General features: G+C 43.0%; 1 protein-coding gene across 2 annotated transcripts in view; it reads left to right on the forward strand.

Annotated features, from left to right (window-relative positions):
* Window positions 1-22,147, forward strand: part of C2H11orf54 (chromosome 2 C11orf54 homolog) — a 29,742-nt gene that overhangs the window by 1,573 nt on the left and 6,022 nt on the right. Inside the window, exons 2-6 of one of the 2 annotated variants that reach the window (XM_075195002.1) lie at window positions 1,292-1,393; window positions 7,129-7,227; window positions 9,089-9,162; window positions 9,894-9,995; window positions 21,144-21,320. In XM_075195002.1, coding sequence (XP_075051103.1) covers window positions 1,336-1,393; window positions 7,129-7,227; window positions 9,089-9,162; window positions 9,894-9,995; window positions 21,144-21,320 — 510 coding nt within the window. In that variant the 5' untranslated portion in view covers window positions 1,292-1,335. Of the gene's footprint in view, window positions 1-1,278; window positions 1,394-7,128; window positions 7,228-9,088; window positions 9,163-9,893; window positions 9,996-21,143; window positions 21,321-22,147 lie in introns of both variants that reach the window. The other variant, XM_075195001.1, reaches the window with a different exon arrangement.

Raw genomic sequence — 22,147 nt, forward strand, 5'->3', positions numbered from 1 at the left:
ACATTTATGTGTACCACGTCACTAAGCCCCGCCCCTTCCAGCCAACTAATCGTATGGGCCAGGAAACGGGAGGTTGCTCTGCTTTCCTGGGAGTCCGGAGTCTCCCGTACATTCCGGGAGAGTAGTCAACTATGCTATGCTTACAAGTTGCATCAGACAAGAGATTCACTGAACAGCACAGGATTCACGTTGGCAATAACTCCCTAGGGAGAATGTTTATTGAAGAAGGTCAGATAAAGATGTGAATCCCGTGTGCAGTTCACTGGACTTCCTGATTGATGCTGCATTTGAGGCATTGAAAACGGATAAGCAAGTAGAGGTCTAGATCAATTCATGCCTTGCAAGACTCTGGCTACAAAGGTACAAATAATTTTTAAATTTGTCCATCAATATAAGATAATTTCCCTTAGCTTCTCCATGGATGCTTCACAATACATTTCCACATGCGGCACAATCGTTGTCTAAAGAGGTTTTAAACAACAACAACAATAATAATAGAAATAAAGACAATAATAGTAATGGTGGGTTAGGGTGTATGGTGGACAGCAGAGTGGCAATTTATTGTAAGTACTAAATATTCACCCAAAGGAGGAGCAAACTCATTTGTCAGGTACCAAAAGTACACCATTAATCAATAATTAACAAAAATCCTAATACCCCATCTATTGCTGATGTCAACGTTTTCCCTCTGGCCTAAGACACAAAAAAATTCCGACATGCAGAAATATCTAGTGAAGCTCGTAAAATAATTGTCTTGTGCAACAACTAGTGTTTATTTTGCCTACATTTGTACATTTGGAATGTCATTCTGCATATATTTTAGGAAAGGCAGAAACACAATTGTGTATTGATGTGTACCATGTCCAGGGGCGCACGCAGGGGGGAGTTTCTGGGTCTCCAGAAACCCCTCCCCTCTGCTAAAAAAGTGCCCTACATAGTGGCACTGTACTATTCAGCAGCCGCGGCGCTGTCAAAGCACTGCCGCGGACGCTTCTTTGACAGCGCCACAGCTGCTGTATAGTACAGTGCTGCCGAAACGGAGCTGCTGCGACTGCACAGGCACATGCGCGGCAGCTCTCTCGCTTTTTTTTTTGGGGGGGGTGGAGGGGAAACCTTTCCTTAAAAATCCTCCGTGCACCTCTGATGTCTTATATCAAAGTAAACTCTGTATTTTTCTTGTGCTCTGTATTATTCATCAGTAAACAAGATAAACATTTCCACTTGTTTTTGTTTTACTTTTTAATCATTAATTATGTTCTGTCACTAACTGAACTTTAGTCTTTTCTGGAAGCATGTTGTATTAAATACTCCTTGTGACTCCATCACTGTGGAAGAATGGCAGACACTGAAAGCTGTGCCCTTCATCTACCTGCCCTAGAGGATATTGCAGAACGTGAGTAATAATTTATACAGCATTTTTTACCTTAAATTTAAGCTCAAAGTTGAAATGTCATCTTTTTTTATTTTGAATATTTGTTATGCGTTCCTGAGATATATAAATTTAGAGCTCATTTTTTTAAAATAAGCTCCCATGTTGTTGACTGGTTAAATGTAAGATCTGTGGGTTCATTTGGCACTAATTTCTTCTTAATACACACCCAAAAATCCCAATTGTCTAATATTATTTCATCTTTTTAATCTGTTTATTTGTGGAACACAAATGCTCATGAATCAGTTGTGAATGCTAGCCGTGTGGGCAGTGGTGGGATTCAAAATAATTAACAACCGGTTCTCTGCCCTAATGACCGTTTTAAGTATACAAAAAGATATACCGAAAGGTATTTTAATATTTCATACATTTAATACTCATATAAGAACAATAAAAGAGGTACACAAAACTGTATTATGTTATAAGAAAGAGTTTTAAAATATTAAAGAAAAAATATGAAATAATACCTGACAAAAAACTGCTATTTAAGATATTTGCCCCCCTTCACACACTGCCATGCTGCTTTTGCCCCTCTTCACACTCTGCCATGCTGCTTTTGCCCCTCTTCACACACTGCCATGCTGCTTTTGCCCCTCTTCACACTCTACCATGCTGCTTTTGCCCCTCTTCACACTCTGCCATGCTGCTTTTGCCCCTCTTGACACTGCTATGCTGCTTTTACCCCTCAAAACACTCTGCCATGCTGCTTTTGCCCCTCTTGACACTGCTATGCTGCTTTTACCCCTCAAAACACACTGCCATGCTGCTTTTGCCCCTCAAAACACTCTGCCATGCTGATTTTGCCCCTCACAACACTCTGCCATGCTGATTTTGCCCCTTACAACACTCTGCCATGCTGCTTTTGCCCCTTTCAACACTCTGCCATGCTGCTTTTGCCCCTCAAAACACTGTGCCATGCTGCTTTTACCCCACAAAACACTCTGCCATGCTGCCTTTGATCCCACTTCACACTCTGCCATGCTGCCTTTGATCCCACTTCACACTCTGCCATGCTGCCTTTGCTCCCCTTTCACACTCTGCCATGCTGCCATTGCTCCCCCTTCATACTCTGGCATGCTACCTTTGCTCCCTCTTGCTTCCGTTCCTTCACTTACCTTTTCTGTTGGCTTCTTTCTTCTCTTTTTCTCCCTTCTTGCTTCTTGCTTGTCGACTCCTCTCTGCGCCGCTCCTCACTGAACGTCAGACGTGATGACGTTACGCCTGACATTCAGTGCGGACGAAGCAGAGAGGAGGAGTGCTTTTAATTTTTTTTTTAAAGGACCCTGTTCCCCCCACCAACGAAGATGGTGGATTCAAAACCAGAGAAAAAACAAGCCTGCGCTCGGTATATCCCACATTATATATGGTACCAGCTGCTTGGCAATAAGCCTGCGCTCGGTATTTCCCATATTGTATGTGGTACCAGCTGCGAGGTAATATAAATGCCCATATATGTATACAAAACACAAAGACAGTTGTCAGCGCTTATCCTTTACACTGCATATCTGTGTGTGTCTAGCAAAATGAAAACATGAGGTATTAGTTCATATTTTGATCAAAACATTTAAGCCTGCATCCCAGCATCAAGGGAAGATGGTGGATTCAGTCTAGTCACCGGTTTGCTGAACCGAGCCTAAAATTAGGTATAGATTCTGGCGAACCAGTGAGAACCGGCCGAATCCCACCACTGTGTGTGGGTAAGCTGTCTGTGGAAACTAGCAGCGGAAATACAAATGCTAATATGTCTCTTTAAAAGAGAGGATAAGATGTCCGTAAAGGATAACCGTGCCACTGCAAAGGTTAATGTGTTTGATAAGAGTGAAGGTAAGATATTTATAAAAGGTAATGGCAGTGATATAAGTGCTAACAAGTCACTTGTGAATCCTAATAATATGGGTGAACTATATGTGAAAGATAGCAGCAATATAAATGCTAATATGAAAACAGTGAGGTAAAGCCATCTGAAAGAGATAACAGCGCAATCTTAATGTGTCTGCAAACAGCCAAGCTAAGCAATCTGTGAAAGGTAACAGTGGCAATGTTAATGTTTCTGCTGTAAATGCTAACCGTGAAGGCAGGCTTCCTATAAAAAGTGACTGTATCAATGTTAATTTTAATGTGTCTGCTATCAGTTTAGGTAAGCAGTCGGAGTTGGATAACAGTGACAGGGTGAGTGTAATTATGTCTGTAACAGATGGGGAAAAAGGTAAACAAACGTATTTACAATAGAGGTGAGACAGTCCACCAGCCAGCTGCAGGGGTTAGTAATGACAATTGATGGGTTAAAACACCCGCTGCAGATACTAGTGTTGATGCAAGTGGCTCACCAGTGGTCCATGATAGTGGTATAGCTGGTAGGAGGAGTAATAAAATAATGAATGTGTCTACTGTGGTTACCATGGAAGTCAGTACAAATAGCAAGCCAATAATATTGTTGTGAGTAGTAATGTGCAGCTGGAGGAGACAGTTCTTGCAGCAGACATTGCACCCAGGACTTCTGGCATAGCAATGGTACTGGGGGTGGTCCCAGCTGACACAAGTTATAATGCAAGTAGAGTGCCAATATCATACCAGGGCAGTTAGGGGTGAGCCAGTAAAAAACACAGATAATCAGCCAAGGGCTTCTAAGCAGAGAAATAATTTAAATGGGTTAGTGAAGCCCCCCGCCCTTCCACCCGACACAAGGAACTGTATTGGATATGATCTTCCACTTAAGGTTCTCAGCAATGATTCGGCTGCACAGAGTACTTCTAACCTACAACAGGAGGTAGTTGTTCCATAGCCCTTATGGCAGGTTCCCACATTAAAGCCTCCAGCACTAAAGGCCAAATCTGTCCCCAAAAAGGTTGTAACACCAGTTCAGACAGCAGTCATGGAAAATTGGTTATTAGTGCAGGGGGAAAGAAAGATAAAGATAAAACAAAAGTGAAAGCAGATAATCTAGACCTAAGTAGTAAGTTCTCCTTTCATATTGGAGAATGGAGAGGCCAGGTTAAAACACAAATTAAAGATTAGCTCTAAACCAAGAAAGGAAAGGCCACCAGTGAAATAAGTATCTAGTGCTGTAGGGGGCAAAGCTAAGAGTAAGGGTAAAACACAACAAATAGTGAGAGTTAGCAAAGAGAGAGGGAGGGTAGTAGCAGGTGTGAAGGATATGGAGGTAGTGGTCAAGAAGGGGAGGGAAATGGTAGTTAAGGTGGGGGCCCAAATGGAGGGGGCAGATGGGGCTGCACAAATTAATATCACATTAAAACAAGAACCAGTAATCCCTGCTAATTGGGCAGTTGTTAATTTGTCCCTCAACGAACCAAGAGGGAAGAAAGGGGGAGTAGCTGGAAGGTATAGTGAAAGGGCAAGGTTCTATCAAAAAAAGGGTGGCTAGCCTTGATAAAGCCATCAAAAACAAAGATCTAGACAAAAGGTTAAGTGAAGGGGAGGACGATTATGAGAATGTAATCCTTTCAGATATTGAAGCTCTCCAATCAGGTATTATGGTTAAGGGGATAGACTCCTCAGATGAGGAATCACAGAAACAGACTAAAAAGAGACGAACTGATCCCACTTCTATCACTCTAAATGATGGATCCCCGACCCATTAAATTGCAACCATTAATGTGGCGTCTGTTCTTTTTGAGTGAGCTCGCTACATGGCCTTCAATTGTTCAGCACAAATGAGGCTGATTTTTTATTTTTGCAGGGGACTAGGGTGGGATGCTTTGCTGATCTTCACAAAGCAAAACGTGAGTGCAGAAGAGGTCCCTCCTATTGGTCTATTGCAGCCGTACGGTGGATTGGCAGTGCTTTTAATGGGATGGTAACCGTTCAATGGGTTTTAAAGTCACAAATGAGTAGATGTGTGATTTGGAGGTCATACTGAAAGGGCAAGCTCTATGGCTTATTAATATTTATGGGCCCCAAACAAAGTGGGATAGAAAATGTCTTTTCAGTGAGATAAAGCCTTTCCGTTTTATGGCCCGTCAGGTGGTCATGAGGCACTAAGGCAGGGGATGCTCAAGGACAACCTTGGGCTATGATTCCCTTTTTTAAATAGGATGATTAGAGATGGAGGTCTGGTAGAAATGCATATTATGCACTCTCCAGACCTCATGGGTTTCACATATTATAGAGGCAGCTGTAGGTCTAGAATCAATAGGTTTGTTAAAGAGGACCCTGAACTGAGGGTGGTAGAGTTCTCAGATCACCTTTTTCTATCTATGACTATGAGCGAGGGGCCTGTGGCGCCTGAGCTCTGAATTCTTAAAGGAGAATGAGGTTAGAAAGTCCTTTTTTGACTTCCTTCAAACCCAGGAGGTTTAAGAAGGTTAAAGTGGTGGGAGATGCTAAAAAAGCGAATTCTGAATTTGTTTTGCAGTCTCGTAGCTAAAAGACAATTGTTAAATTCTCATGCCTACTCTACACTTAGGTGGAAACTTGGTTTCCTGATATCCGAGGGAGGAAATGATGGAGAAATCTCCCAAGTGAAATCTTTGCTCAAGGAGTATCAGTGTGACTGCTTTGCATCTTTGGTTCTGGAGAGGAATTATGGTTCTTACCACTCACCGGACCCTTGCCAGAGTTGCAGGAACTTGGTTGACAACAAAAGCGTGAGAGACATGTATGAAGAGTAGGGAGTCTTCCACAACAAACAGGAAGGCATCTTGGGTATACCCCCATGGGCAGCATGGTGGCTTAGTGGTTAGCACTTCTGCCTTACAGCACTGGGGTCATATGTTCGATTCTCGACCATGGGCCTTATCTGTGTGGAGTTTGTATGTTCTCCCCGTGTTTGCGTGGGTTTCCTCCCACACTCCAGAAACATACTGGTAGGTTAATTGACTGCTATTAAATTGCCCTTAGTCTTTCTCGGTCTGTGTGTGTGTATGTTAGGGGATTTAGATTGTAAGCTCCAATGGGGCAGGGACTGATGTGAATGAGTTCTCTGTACGGCGCTGCGGAATTAGTGGAGCTATATAAATAAATAAATAGATGATGATGACTCTGTCAACTATTTGGAGATCTTGATTTGAGTGCATGCACACTGCAGGATTGGATGGACGTCGTTCCATAGCTGAACAAGATTTTTAGTTCATCTGAACAATCAAATCAAACGATGATCGGTGCTTTGGAATGACTATTGGTAATCATATCAGTGTACACACTAATGCAATATCGGGCCAAACAATCGTTTATCAGCTGAAGGGCCATGGTAAATACAAAACTAACATCTAACATTCAGTAGTAGCAGATTTAGCCCTCATCGCTGGTAGTTATGACCATCAAAGAATGTTGTGTTGCTGAGTCATTGGAGGCAATTACTCTCACTAAATGCTCAGACTTCATTAAAATGACCTCAGCTTTCTTCTCCTCACATTCAACCATCCCTGGCTCGGGCGTACTTATCGAGTCTAGATCTTAGTAATCACTGGTTATTTAATTTGCATCATACAGTAGTCAGCATCACTTCTCTCAAGTTGTTGACATACATTTCATATGAGAATGTAAGATATATAATGGAATTTGAGGGACCACAGAGCAGTAAAAAACATAGACGTGACCCCCTTCTCCCAAACAAGGAATATATCCAGTATGTCATGCTATTAATCCTTTATTTACAGTTATTGACCCATTTTCTGTTTTGTCAACGACATTATACCCATAGTTAAGGTCAGTAATTTTTCCCTTCTTTTGTATGTTTCTAGTACTGGAAAGTGGATTAAAGAAGAATTATGCAGATGTGCATGTTAAGGTTGTGGACTGCCCTGATCTGACACAGGAACCCTTTGGATTCCCTGTGAAAGGTAATGTTGTTTCTCTCATATTAATATATTATACATAATTTGTTTCATTTTTGTTTTTATTTATTTCTCAAGTTTTTTTTCATCATGACACTAAAAATGTGTAGGTTTACAATTGGCAGAATGTAAGCCTGGGTATTGTGTGAATATCATTCCCCTGACATTGCGTACCTACCAAACACTAACATATGTAAGAGCAAGGTTCTGTCTTTGTGGAGGCTGGGCTGAACATGCCATGCCCCATAGTCTCGGTTCTCAAAGGGGTATATCCATGTTAGTCTGCAGAACTCTGCATTTAAAACTTCTGACCCTTGAACTCTACTCAGATGGTACGTTTGTCTGCCTGACCAACATTAATTTCTGAAGTACATCCATGTGCATAGCATTTCTTGCGTGAAATAGCTTGGCGCATGCTTAGAAATGGACATTATGGCAAAGAATGCAATTTATGATTGAGCACAATTGACACTTATGAATGCCTACAACTTGAGGGGCTAAAAGAGATAGGGAAGGTGTGAGCTAACATAGGCCATGTACAGCGATGGCATGCTGAGGGCATCCTGATGCAAATATGGCCTCTACAAGTCCTGGGTTTCTTGTAAGTACAATTGGTTTTAGCCATATAATTTGCCCCTGCTACAGGGCAGGTAAAAGTGCCTGTTGGCTGTGTCCCTGGTCCTTTACCTTCTCTGCCATGCACCAATTTAGTTGCCCTTCTCACTGTGTTTGTGTGGGTGTTCTCTGGATGCTCATGTTTCCTCCCACAGTCAAAAGACATACTGGTAGGTTGGCTTCTGACAAAATTAACTCTAGTCTGTATGTATGTGTTAGACATGAATTGTAAGTTCCACAGGGGCAGGAACTGATGTGAATGATTAATATTCTTTGCAAAGCACTGCGTAATATGTTGGCACAATATTAAAAAATGCTAATAATCTGGTTGTCAGGCTTTGACTTTGAGGAACCCTTGTGGGTGCACATGTTACAGTCTAACCCTTGCTTTGTACAGACTTTATATACTTTCTAATTGTAAATATATGTTTATACATAGAACCTGTACATGATGTCTAACAATATGACTTTGTACACAAAGAAGGTACTTGTGGAAGATTTACTAGGTTTTTTTATTTTGTATTAGGTAGCAAGCTGATAGAGGAAATTACAATTAAGCCAGAATACTGGCCATTTCGTTGCAAAGTCTTTTTTATACTAGCAGATACATTTTTTTATGTAATTATTCTTTATTGAGGTTTCAAAGGCAGTATTGACAAAGGTACAAAACCATAGAAATCAAGAGCCAAACTGGCAAATATATGGTAACATTACAGCGAAATAAACAATCAACAATACAATCTGTTATGAAAGAAGAAGAAAGGAGAACAATGGAAAAAGAAAGAGGACAGATGGGGAGAGGAAGGAACCGGCTGGGGGTAGGAGGAGAGGGGGTGTGTGGCTTACTGGGAAAATGATGAAAGAAAACAGGGGAGGTGAGAATTATCTCAGACTGTTGCTGGTTGGATGGGGAAGAACAGGGCTGGTCAGGGAAGCATATTTTTCTGAATCCTGAAAGTCAAGCCATAGACATCAAGTCGCATAATAATCTGTGAATTTATCTGTTGATGATAAAACTAATTCATCCATTGACCTATAGAAGTCCCGAATGGACGGGGGGATGGGTGATCTCCAATGAGCTGGTATCACTGCTTTCGACTAGCAGATATATTTAAAACACTACAATTGTATGTCAAAATTACAATAGTTGACATAGAGGAGGTCTGATTATACTTTAGATAACTTTTTTTTTTGCACAGTTGAACAGACTTCTACTGGGAGGCACTCATTAACTACTTTTAAATATTTGCAGGGCTGTGTGGAAAGTCAAGAATTGCTGATGTTGGAGGCGTTCCATATTTAGTACCAACTGCACGTCTTGATAAAGTATGTTTTTAAAAAGTTTTAAACACATTAAAGATAATTTGCCTTCTAAAACTAACAATATGTCTATATTGTTATTGTAATATATCTAGTCTTGCATTACTCAATTATCTTGAATTTCTCAATTTTAGCTGCAGAATGCTGTCATGTTTTGCCCTACTACACACATTGAGAATCTAGGGATAAATGCCACACTTTAAATGAATCTTAAAAATCTTTTATGTGCGCTTGAACTGCCGAACCTACAGTATGGGGGTAACGGGTAATATAAAAAGATAGTGGATTCAGGGTTTTGCTGATATTTTACTTCTATTTTATTGTTGAAGGCAACACACAAAAGTGGTTATTAAGTACTGTCTATCACATTTATGCTACCCTAGAATAGTCCAGTAAAGAGACGGTAAAATTAATGAAGTTCTAGCGGCCAAAATTGATACTGCAGCAGCTATATTTTTGATTCAGTACTTTTTATCTGAGCAGTTGTAGATACCCTAAAAGGCAAAGTTTTATTTTAAGCTCAATTGGCTGGGGTAGTGCAATTCAATGGTGCCCCATCTGACATGTCACCTATAATTAAAATTAATTTGTGATTTAATTTTGTTAATTTAAATTATTGGCCTATGTAAATTAATTTTATGCCACACAGTTTTAACTATTATTTGGAGAGTACATGAAAAATGTTATGTTTTTACAGAATATGTAATATACCTCTGATAGCTATGTTTGTTTTGAAGATTTATAACACTAATACAGTGGCCAAGAAGATTGACCTACCTGGAGCTTACATACTAGGTGCTGGAGCAGCTTCTCATAAGAGCGTGGGAATGAACGCTGAGGTTGGTGAATGTCATAATAATTTGCTAAATTGTCGAAGAAAAATCAATGTTTAAAGAGCTAGCTTCACATTTATGTAAACTCGTTTTAATGTGGGTGTGGCACACAATATAAATACTGTTGTAATAATTGGGATCACAATTGCGACCACTATTTCTATTTATATCTGGAAAATGTACCTGGGTTCTCCCATTCCCACCTCCCCTCCAACCCTGCTGCCAATGTCATTTCAAAAATTTACTGGTGATAAGATCTGATGGTGCCGTTGTCTTTCCAATGTATGCATACTGATCTAGGAATCTATGATCTAGGTATGCTCTAGGAGCAACTTGTCACATGTGAGTGTGTACACTTTGAGGCATTACAAATTCGCTATTTAAACCTGCTTCTTCTAATGCTAGGTGCCTGAGCAACAGCTTGAGTGTAGTATTCTACAACATGGTGATTGTTTCCTTTTGTCTACCTACCTGTTATTGAGCCAACCTACCTTTTGACTAAGATTGTGTTTAAAGTGTCCCTGACCGCAACTAAATTCTATGACTCTGCTGTACTATCACAAAGAGTATAGAGAACAGAGTTTATTTAACAATGATGCACTTACAGCCTTAAATTGATCGTTTATTTGTTTACAATTGTTCTGCTGGAATTAAATCTAAAAATCAATACTTTATTATTTAATAATTAAAGTCCTTATAGGCATATAAAAACAGCGAAATATTGAGACAACTTATTGTGCTTTGTGTAATGTGCTCATACAAACTTTAACACCATTTTGATTTATTTCATTCTTATAGTAACAGTACTGCTCCAAATTTATATAAATCAAAATGGCATTAGACGAGTTTTAATTCTAGAGTTTGTATTCACGATACACAGAGCACAATAAGCTGTCTTAATATTTTGCTATTTCCTTATGTTTGTAAGGATTCTATTTTTTAAATAATAAACTATTGACTTTTAGCCGTAACTAGACATTTTAGTGCCCTGGGCGAGACAGGGCACCGGTGCTCCCCATCTAAGTGGGAGTGACTATTGCCGAGTGGGTGTGGCCAACCTAATGTGGGTGTGTGGCTAGCACAATATATATATTGCTTTGCTCTGGCTTAATTTATTAGACCAGAAACATTAATTGATTAGACCAGGTGCTCCACCTCTGTGTGTGCAGATTTAAACCTCTCTGCACCTTTAGGCTGTGGTTTCCTAGGGAAACCATCACTCTTTCCTCTATTAGAAGGTGGCAAAGTGTCCTGATTAACACTAATATATTTTATATATTTTATATATATATACCTGTGTGAGCAACCATCTGTTTGCATGCTTTTCACAAAGTTAAACAGTTGTTAATACCGCAGGTGCACGTGCCTTTAATATTGGAAACCGCACACTCACGTCTTTGTGGGGGTCATTTAGGAGATGATAAGACTCGGGCTGTAAAAAACTATTGCTTATCCTGACCAGCGTGTAACCGGGCCAGTAAAACTTAAGCAGAACTCGTTCCTGTGTTTTATCCTCCCCTAGGTGTCCCCCACAGACATGTGTGTGTGCTGCTTTTAACACTAGGGGTACATGGACCTGAGGAACCATTAATTGTTTTACTCTTTCCCCCTGTACATTAGCAACTCTATACAGGAAATTATTTTTAACAATAAAATATGGTATACCTTCTGCAGGCTGGGCGGCTTTCGCTACCCCATTTACCTCAGTCACACTTTTGAAGGCATGTTCCAAAGTGGCATCATTAAGTTGGTCTCGAGCAAAGTCCTGCAGAGGAAACAAAATTGGTATTGCGGACCAGTCCGTATCCTCACTGACAAGCGGGGTGGGCTCATCTGCGACATCACCGACCAATGCTAGTTTGGACTGTCCATGTTTCCCCGCAGGTGGATGCTTTTGTGGAACTCCTGCTGTGACTCCCAGGATGGCATTCCGGTTTGGCGGTTCCCAAAGATCGATGCCCAGATGTTGTGGATTCTTAGGCGGTTCCTTTAAGACCGGGCTTCCGACCATTGCATCAATTGCCGGCATGTCCGTCCGGATCCGCTCACCGAGGACATCATTAAATAGTGGGAAGTCTCGCCCCAAAATGAGTGGATATGGGAGTTTAGGTGCTATGGCAGCTACCACCATAACAGTTTTGTCTTTGAGTGTGACTGGTAGTATTGTTCTTTCATACTCCTCTGTCGTGCCATGTACGCAAAGAACCTTCACCTTGGGCAACCGAGAAGTTATAGTTTCGGGTAAGGCAGAGCTGGAAACCAATGAGAGTTCACTCCCCGAGTCAACCAAGACCAGAACAAGGTTTTGGTTGATTAGCACAGTCACCCGGAACAAACAAGGACTTCCTGATGTGAGACTCATGGTAAAACAGCTTGGAAAAGCAGGCCCAATATGTGCCACAGAACAGTCCATGGGTTCCGGTAGTTTAGGACACTGCCTTAAAGTGGCCTGGCTCACCACATTCAAAACACTTCAGATTAGACAGCTTTGCACCTGGCCCTCTGTCCGTAGCAGTTTTGCCATTGGGCCCTGTAGCCAGGATTGTCAAACCTGGCTTTTGGCGTGGCAGCGGCTTTGGCACAAATGCAGGTTCTTTAGTCATTTGCTGTAGCGCACAAAACCTTTCTACCACGGTGGCAAGCTCTTCATAAGTTTGTGGGTCTGATTGCAGAACCCACCTTTGCAAATCACGGTTCAGCCCCCGGATGCAGTGATCTATCGCCAGAACTTCAATAATCCGAGAAGGCGAATTCTCCTCAGGCTGCAGCCATTTCTTTAAAATTTTAGAAAGCTCAGCCACTTGCGCTCTGACCGGTTTTTCTTTATCATAGCGCCATTGGTGATAGCGCTGGGCTCGGCCTGGCCCAGAAACTCCAATGCGAGCCAATATCTCAGACTTTAGGCACAGATAGTCAGAGGCCCATTCCTCATCTAGATCCATATAAGCTCGCTGAGCTTCACCAGTCAGATATGGCGCCAGCCTCTCAGCCCAATCTTTAGGAGGCCATTTTGCCCTTTTTGCAAGTCTCTCAAAGGACACGAGATATGCTTCTATGTCATCACCTGGCGACATTTTCTGGAGAGCAGGACCAAGTGGTTCATTTCTGTCATGGCTCACCTGGCTTAACTCTTCTCTTAAGAGCCTTGTGTTTTCCACCTGTGCCTCGGCAACTCGTAGCATCTGAGCTTGTTCTTGCTGCGCAGCGGCCACATTCACAAGGGTTTTCAGTACTTCCTCTATGTTGACGTCTGCGTGGGTTGGGTAGCGGAAACTTGCTTCCCGGAGCATCCCACTCCTGACACCACTTGTGGCAAGAGCCCGCTACTGCAGAAGCACACGCGAATAACTTCTTCCTTTTTATGGTGCTTTATTGTCAGGATGGTAAATGTTTTGACACTGTATACTTGCACAGCAATCATGGAGACCCTAAACGCTAGCAATACATAGACCAGCTCTCTCTCAGGACCAGCCAGCTTTCCCAGCGTTGGTCTCAGTGAACAAATGGCACAAACAAGCTTTTATACATGATACTCCTCCCCCAGCCTTAGCTTGATGGACAGGTGACACACCCACCTTCTCTTTAAGAGAAAACGCCCATCACTGGCTCTGTTTCAACTAACAGACACACCCTGTCTGTTTGCTGAGAGGAAGCAGCTTTTAAATCATGTAAGTTAACCAACTTTAAACTACACATAAGTCTTTACTTGGTTTAACCTGAATCTAGGTGCATAACTGCGCCAATGTCTTACTCTGCTTGTATGTTTTCTTTGCATATTGTCAGATAAATGCCTCCCTTTGTTACAATCTACTATATAAAAGCCTAGTGGCGTGTGTGAAAAAAGAAAAACAAGCTGCAGTGCCACCTGCTGGGCAGAGTTATACACTGACCTATATATTTCTTGAAGGAGAAGTGACAGTTGGGAGTGGTTGGTGGTTGCCAGGGGTGACAGTGGGGAGTTTTTAACACCTTAAGTAGCTTGATTTGACTAGAATGCATGAGTATCATGCACGGGTTAACGTGTGTGTGTGTGTGTGTGTGTGTGTGTGTGTGTGTGTGTGTGTGTGTGTGTGTGTGTGTATATATATATATATATATATATATATATATATATATATATATACAGTGCTTTTTTTCCCATTGAACGCTGGGAACGGCGTTCCGGCGCCTTTTATTTTCCTTTTTTTTTCTCTGCGGTGCTGCTACAGTGCAGCACCGTGTGTGTGTGTGTGTGTCTGTGTGTCCTGCTTCCATCGGCCGGAAGCAGGGCAGCGGGAGGAGCAGCGATCGAACTAAGAAGAGTGAAAAGAAGTATGCAAAGAAGGTAAGTAATACTGACTACAGAAAGCGGGAAGGGGCGAAAGTAGAAGAAGGCTACAGAATAGAGGGGGAGCAGAAAGAAGGCTACAGAATAAAGGGGGAGCAGAAAGAAGGCTACAGAATAAAGGGGGAGCAGAAAGAAGGCTACAGAATAAAGGGGGAGCAGAAAGAAGGCTACAGAATAAAGGGGGAGCAGAAAGAAGGCTACAGAATAAAGGGGGAGCAGAAAGAAGGCTACAGAATAAAGGGGGAGCAGAAAGAGGGCTACAGAATAAAGGGGGAGCAGAAAGAGGGCTACAGAATAAAGGGGGAGCAGAAAGAAGGCTACAGAATAGAGGGGGAGCAGAAAGAAGGCTACAGAATAAAGGGGGAGCAGAAAGAAGGCTACAGAATAGAGGGGGAGCAGAAAGAAGGCTACAGAATAAAGGGGGAGCAGAAAGAAGGCTACAGAATAGAGGGGGAGCAGAAAGAAGGCTACAGAATAGAGGGGGAGCAGAAAGAAGGCTACAGAATAGAGGGGGAGCAGAAAGAAGGCTACAGAATAGAGGGGGGAGCAGAAAGAGGGCTACAGAATAGAGGGGGAGCAGAAAGAAGGCTACAGAATAAAGGGGGAGCAGAAAGAAGGCTACAGAATAAAGGGGGAGCAGAAAGAAGGCTACAGAATAAAGGGGGAGCAGAAAGAAGGCTACAGAATAAAGGGGGAGCAGAAAGAAGGCTACAGAATAAAGGGGGAGCAGAAAGAGGGCTACAGAATAAAGGGAGAGCAGAAAGAGGGCTACAGAATAAAGGGGGAGCAGAAAGAAGGCTACAGAATAGAGGGGGAGCAGAAAGAAGGCTACAGAATAAAGGGGGAGCAGAAAGAAGGCTACAGAATAGAGGGGGAGCAGAAAGAAGGCTACAGAATAAAGGGGGAGCAGAAAGAAGGCTACAGAATAGAGGGGGAGCAGAAAGAAGGCTACAGAATAGAGGGGGAGCAGAAAGAAGGCTACAGAATAGAGGGGGAGCAGAAAGAAGGCTACAGAATAGAGGGGGGAGCAGAAAGAGGGCTACAGAATAGAGGGGGAGCAGAAAGAAGGCTACAGAATAAAGGGGGAGCAGAAAGAGGGCTACAGAATAAAGAAGGGGAGCAGAAAGAGGGCTACAGAATAAAGAAGGGGAGCAGAAAGAGGGCTACAGAAAAAAAAGGGAGGTGGAAAGAGAGGGCCACAAAAAAAACAGGGTGCAGAATAGGGGTGAGAATAGCTAGCAGCCATATGTGAGAAAAGTTGGTAGGCAGCCGCAGCAGGGGACATGTCAGTGTGTAACAGATGAGTGATGTCCAGTTGTTATGTTTGTTTTATTAAATTAACATATGGGGCCTCCCCTCTAGATATCCTGCGTTTACTCCATCAGTCATCTGGACTGCAGCCTTCCAGCCAACCAGAAGGAGGTAGGAGTTATTATTTTTATTTTACAATTGTCAAGTGTGTGAGGGGCAAGGAATATATATATATATATATATATATATATATATATATATATATATATATACATATATATTTTATTTTTTATTTTTTTTCATAAAAGATTAATAAGACGTGAGTTCCGGCACCTTTTTTTTTTACAAAAAAGCACTGTGTATATATATATATATATATATATATATATATATATATATATATACATATATATATATATATAAAATCTAATATGTAAATGCTTAGTGGCGTCTGTCTGTCTGTGTGTGTGAAAAAAAAAAAAAACAAGTTGCAGCGCCACCTGCTGGGCAGAGTTATTCACTGACCTTCTAAATTCTTAGTGTGTGTGGGAAAAAAAATTCAAAAAGGGCTGAAGTTTGGTAGGGCTCAAACTCATTTTCGTGAGGTAATTTTACCTCATGAACACACATGTGTAGAGGCGTGCGTTAGTGTGTGTGTGGAAAAAACTATTTTCTCAGAAAGGGCTCATCCAATTGACCTGAAATTTGGTATACTGACATTATTTGACAAAAAAATTAGAATAGTCAAGTCAGTTAACTTCCATCATCCCCCCTCCCCCCCCGTGGGAGGGGTAGTAAAGGTGATGATACCTTGGATTGACTTATGTCCATCCGAAACAGGACTGCAGTTTAAGCTAAGACGGCGGCAGTTCCCTTTGAAGGCGGCATTTGCTATGACCATTAACAAGTCACAGGGTCAAACACTTGACCGTGTGGGTATTTATTTACCAGAGCCTGTCTTTGGTCATGGACAATTGTATGTCGCATTTTCACGAGTACGGAGAGGCAGTGATGTGAAAGTGCAGGTTATGAATACTGCCCTTCAATGATAGATATGTGTGTGTATATATATATATATATATATATATATATATATATATATATATATATATATATAATGTGATCGATATATATACACAGAGAGAGAGAGAGCAATCTATAGACATAGATATATATTATATAATATATATAAATTTATATGTAATACATTTGGCTTATCATGCCTCTGCAAATATGTGTAACCGGGAATCCTTATATCTCTATCTCTATCTCTATCTCTATCTCTATCTCTATCTCTATCTCTATCTCTATCTCTATCTCTATCTCTATCTCTATCTCTATCTCTATCTCTATCTCTATATATATATATATATATATATATATATATATATATATATACTCATACACACACAAAACCTTGTCTCTGTGTAATTATGTGTTATATAAAAGAATTTGATTTACTGTTACTCTTTTTTCGTGTGTTCCAGCGGTGGGTCATGTTTATAGCTCACATATGTTCTAGGCTATTATTCAATGTACAGATGTACAACAATTTTATGAAAATAAAATATATATATAAAAATAAATGAAAATATATACAAAAATAATAATAGATATATTGTAAAATAGAAGTTAATATTAAAATAAAATTTTAATAAAAAGTGAATTAAGGAAATAGTGTGAAAATAAAATTAGAATTACTTTAATGAAATAGTTGAGAAATAGATAGAGATTAAGTAAAATAAGCTGTCAGTGAGATCAGTTGGAGTAGAGATGGGTGGGAAGGGAGGTGGTATATAAGTGGGCTGGAATAGAAGGTTGGGTATGGAGGAGGTAGGTGGAAGGGATGAGTGAGAATGGTAGTGGTATAGAATTGAGAATTATGCTCTTATGAGAGCAGTTTGTTGGGGAGATTACTTTTCCTCTCTTGCAGTAGTGATCAGCGGTGATTGGTGCTGTAGCTGTGGCCGAGCGGCTTCCTGCATTGGCATTTGTAACGCAAGTTTGTGTTCCAAATGCCTAACTTCCTGCTTTTGGTGGAATGTACATGGGTTCCACTGCTTCCGATGCCGGAAAGGAGTTGTGTCTTGTGGGGGAAGCTGGCGATATCGGTCAGGCAGATGGAGATTAGAGTTGAGGTTCCAGTAGGGCGATGTGTGCAGTGATTGAGCCTGGGCACAGAGGCAGGTAGCTTGCGCCCTGGACAACAGCACAGCCCACACCTGCCTAGTTATGGCTGTGATAATTTAATATCTATATGAATAAAGAGTGGACAGCCTGGCTAATATTTTCTAGTGCAGTAGTTTCTTTATCCCTTTCTTCTTCCATCTTCATCATTTATTTATATAGCGCCAGCAGATTCCGTAGCGCTTTACATTTAGCGTACAGCTGGGTAATACATACAGAGAGGTAAGGCCCTGCTCGGATGCTTACAATCTATGTTACAACCTTTGTTCAGATACTGTACTACCAGCTCCTATCCATGTCTGAATTGTCATTATATACCCTTTGCCCTTGTCTCTTGTCAGGTGCAGCCTAGTGGGTCTAGTTTGGGGGCCGAGAACTGAGGGCATCTCACAGTGAAGTTGTGAGGATCCCTGGTGAAATTTTAAGTGCCTATTAGACTCTGCTGCCTAGGTGAATCAGCGCAAACAAAAAAAGTGTGTCTACTTTTGGTGCTTATGACAGTGCAGTTGCACTTGCACAACCTGTACACTAATTGACTATAACACTTCAGCTGCCTGCTCTCCTGTGGATTCACAGCAGACAAAACATCTATAATGCTGTAGCCCAGAGGATTCCAAACTTTTTCAGTTCAAGGCACCCTTAGGGTTCCCCAAAATTTTTTCAAGGCACCCCTAATCCAAAATAATTACCAAGTAGTCCCCCACCTTGCTTACCACTGGCCCTGGCCGAGTCACCCCTGTGAGATCTCCAAGGCATCCCAGGGAGCCTAGGTGCACAGTTTGGGCACCACTGATGTAGCCTATTGCTACAACTACATCTGCATTCAATCACCAGTAAATTTTAATGAACGCAATTGGAGTCATAAGCAGAGGTATTAATAGAGGGCTGTACTATGTATTGTATACAGGTATATATTAGATCAGTGGTTCCCAAACTTTTGCAGTTCGCGGCACCCTTAGAGTCTCCAAATTTTTTCAAGGCACCCCTCCAAAATAATTATTGAGCAGTCCTGTTTTAGAAGTAGTTGGGACAAAATATTGTAATAAGTATTTAGGTCAGGACAAAAATACTTATTTAGTTGTATGCAAAAATGCCCCTCTGCATCCAGGCACTCTGCCCCCTCTGTCATGCTGTCCCCCCTCCTCTGCTCTGTCACACTCTCCCCCTCCTCTGCCCTCTCTCACGCTGCCCCCTCTGTCACGCTGTCCCCCTCCTCTGCCCTCTGTCACGCTGTCCCCCTCCTCTGCCCCGCTGTTTCCCTCCTCTGCCCTCTGTCACGCTGTCCCCCTCTGCCCTCTCTCTCGCTGTCCCCCTCCTCTGCCCTCTCTCACGCTGTCCCCCTCCTCTGCACTCTCTCATGCTGTCCCCTCCTCTGCCATGCTGTCCCCCTCCTCTGCCCTCTCTCACGCTGTCCCCTCCTCTGCCCTCTGTCACGCTGCCCCCTCTGCAGTCCTCTGTCACGCTGCCCCCCTCTGCTGCCCTCTATCACGATGCCCCCTGTCACGCTGCCCCCCTTTGCATCCAGGCACTCTGCCCCCAGGCACGCTGCCCCCTCTGCTGCCCCCTTTCACGCTGCCCCCTCTGCAGCCCTCTGCTACGCTGCCCCCTCTGCAGCCCTCTGTCACGCTGCCCCCCTCTGCTGCCCACTGTCCCCCTCTGCTGTCACACTGTCCCCCTCTGCTGTCACACTCACACTGTCCCCCTCTGCTGCCACACTGTCCCCCTCTGCTGTTACACTGTCCCCCTCTGCTGCCCACTGTCCCCCTCTGCTGTCACACTGTCCCGCTGTCACACTGTCCCCCTCTGCTGTCACACTCACACTGTCCCCCTCTGCTGCCACACTGTCCCCCTCTGCTGCCCACTGTCCCCCTCTGCTGTCACACTGTCCCGCTGCCACACTGTCCCCCTCTGCTGCCCACTGTCCCCCTCTGCTGTCACACTGTCCCCCTCTGCTGCCACACTGTCCCCCTCTGCTGCCCACTGTCCCCCTCTGCTGTCACACTGTCCCCCTCTGCTGCCACACTGTCCCCCTCTGCTGCCACACTGTCCCCCTCTGCTGTCACACTGTCCCCCTCTGCTGTCACACTCACACTGTCCCCCTCTGCTGTCACACTGTCCCCCTCTGCTGCCACACTGTCCCCCTCTGCTGCCCACTGTCCCCCTCTGCTGTCACACTGTCCCCCTCTGCTGTCACACTGTCCCTCTCTGCTACACTGTCCCCCTCTGCTGTCACACTGTCCTCCTCTGCTGTCACACTGCCCCGCTGTCACACTGTCCCCCTCTGCTGTCACACTGCCCCGCTGTCACACTGTACCCCTCTGCTGTCACACTGTCCTCCTCTGCTGTCACACTGCCCCGCTGTCACACTGTCCCCCTCTGCTGTCACACTGCCCCGCTGTCACACTGTACCCCTCTGCTGTCACACTGTCCCCCTCTGCTGTCACACTGCCCCGCTGTCACACTGTCCCCCTCTGCTGTTGTCACACTGCCCCGCTGTCACACTGCCCGCTGTCACACTGTCCCCCTCTGCTGTCACACTGCCCCCCTGTCACACTGCCCCACTGTCACAATCCTTTTCACTCTGCCACGCGCCAGCCATAAAAAAAAAGAAAACACAGAAACTTACCAATCCCACAGGCGCCGGGACCCAGCAGACTCCTCTCTCCCGCAGCTGTCACTGAACATCGACATCAGTGACAGCTGCTGCGGGAGAGAGGAGGCTGCTGGGATTGGTAAGTTTCTGTGTTCTCTTTTTTCTTTATGACTGGCCTGCGGCACCCCAGTGACAGCGCCGCGGCGCACACTTTGGGAACCGCCGTACTAGATGATTAGTAATGGACAATGGGAACTTTATACTGGATATTTTATAATAGGCGATAGGTACTGTATTTTATATGAATGACAATAAGGGCTGTAAATACTTACGGACTCTACTATATAGTGAATAATGGGGGCTGTATATATTATAGGGCCCTATTTTATTATGTATACTGTATGATATATCTACTGCAAGGCTGTACTGTTGTATATACTTGAGGGAATATTATGGCTAATGGGGGGGCTATATCTACTGAGTTGCAGTATATAATCTCTAATGGCGGTTCTTACTCCTGAAAGGCTATACTGCGCAATTGTATATATTGACTAATGAGTGTATGTTATATAACGGGGAGTTGTGCTATACAATACAAAATAGATGCTGTATTATGTACTGGATAATGAAATCTACACTATATACTGGACTTGTATACTGGAAATTGGTGACTTTACATTATTGGACTATATAAAATGAGGGCCTTTGAAGGACCAGCTCAGATTTTGTACCAGGCCCCAAGGGCCTCTAGCTATTCCACTGTATATGTAACTGTATTGTAATTTCTATTTTGCAGTTTATATTTTCCGTGCAAGCAGAGAGCACAACTGCTGCGGCTGTAAATGGTAATTTCATGGCTAGTGTCAACCCTGCAGATAACAGTTGCCTCTTGGAGAAATACAGGGATAAGTACAGTGACCATGACTTTGGCCTTCTGTCCAACCTGTATGCCTGTGAGGGGAAACCGGGAAAGGTAATAGTACTATAAATACACATCTATACAAATGTTGGAGGCACCCTTTTCTACCGGGGAACTAGAGGAGGCAATTAAAATGACACCCTCAGAAAGAGTCCAGGTCCGGACGGTCTCACAGTATCATACTACAAAACCTTCAAAACTAAATTGATCCCTCTCATGCTTTAGGCCTTCAACTCGATTTCCGCACAATCTCACTTCTCACACCATTCTCTGACGGCCCATATTACAGTATTGCCTAAAGAAGCGAAAGACCCAGCGCTATGCCCAAGCTATAGACCCATATCTCTGCTTAATGTGGACATAAAATTATATGCCAAGCTTATTGCCAAAAGGTTGAAACCACTCTTGCCTAAGATAATCCACTCAGACCAGGTGGGGTTTGTTCTGGGTCGCGAGGCCCGTGACAATACCACAAAAATAATTGATTTGATCCAGTTCATCACATCTACCAATACCCCAACTGTCTTGCTATCCACGGATGTGGAAAAAGGAGTTCGAAAGAGTAGACTGGGACTTCATGCTGGAATAACAAATGAAACGAGACAGGGTTGTTCCCTGTCCCCAATTATTTTTATCCTATGTATGGAGTCAATAGCGCAGTCCATCAGAGCCAACCCAGACATTTCTGGATTGCAGATGGGAGACAAAGAATAAAAATTAGCGCTCTTCGCAGATGACCTCCTTGCTATCCTTACGAACCCTGTAATTTCAATCCCAAACCTAATGTGAGAATTCCGCATTTTTGGAGATCTCTCTAATTTTAAAGTTAATTACTCAAAATCTGTGGTCCTTAATATTTCAACTTCTTTTGATGTAGTTGA

The sequence above is a fragment of the Mixophyes fleayi genome, chromosome 2 (genome assembly GCF_038048845.1).
Source record: "Mixophyes fleayi isolate aMixFle1 chromosome 2, aMixFle1.hap1, whole genome shotgun sequence".
Taxonomy (NCBI): domain Eukaryota; kingdom Metazoa; phylum Chordata; class Amphibia; order Anura; family Limnodynastidae; genus Mixophyes; species Mixophyes fleayi.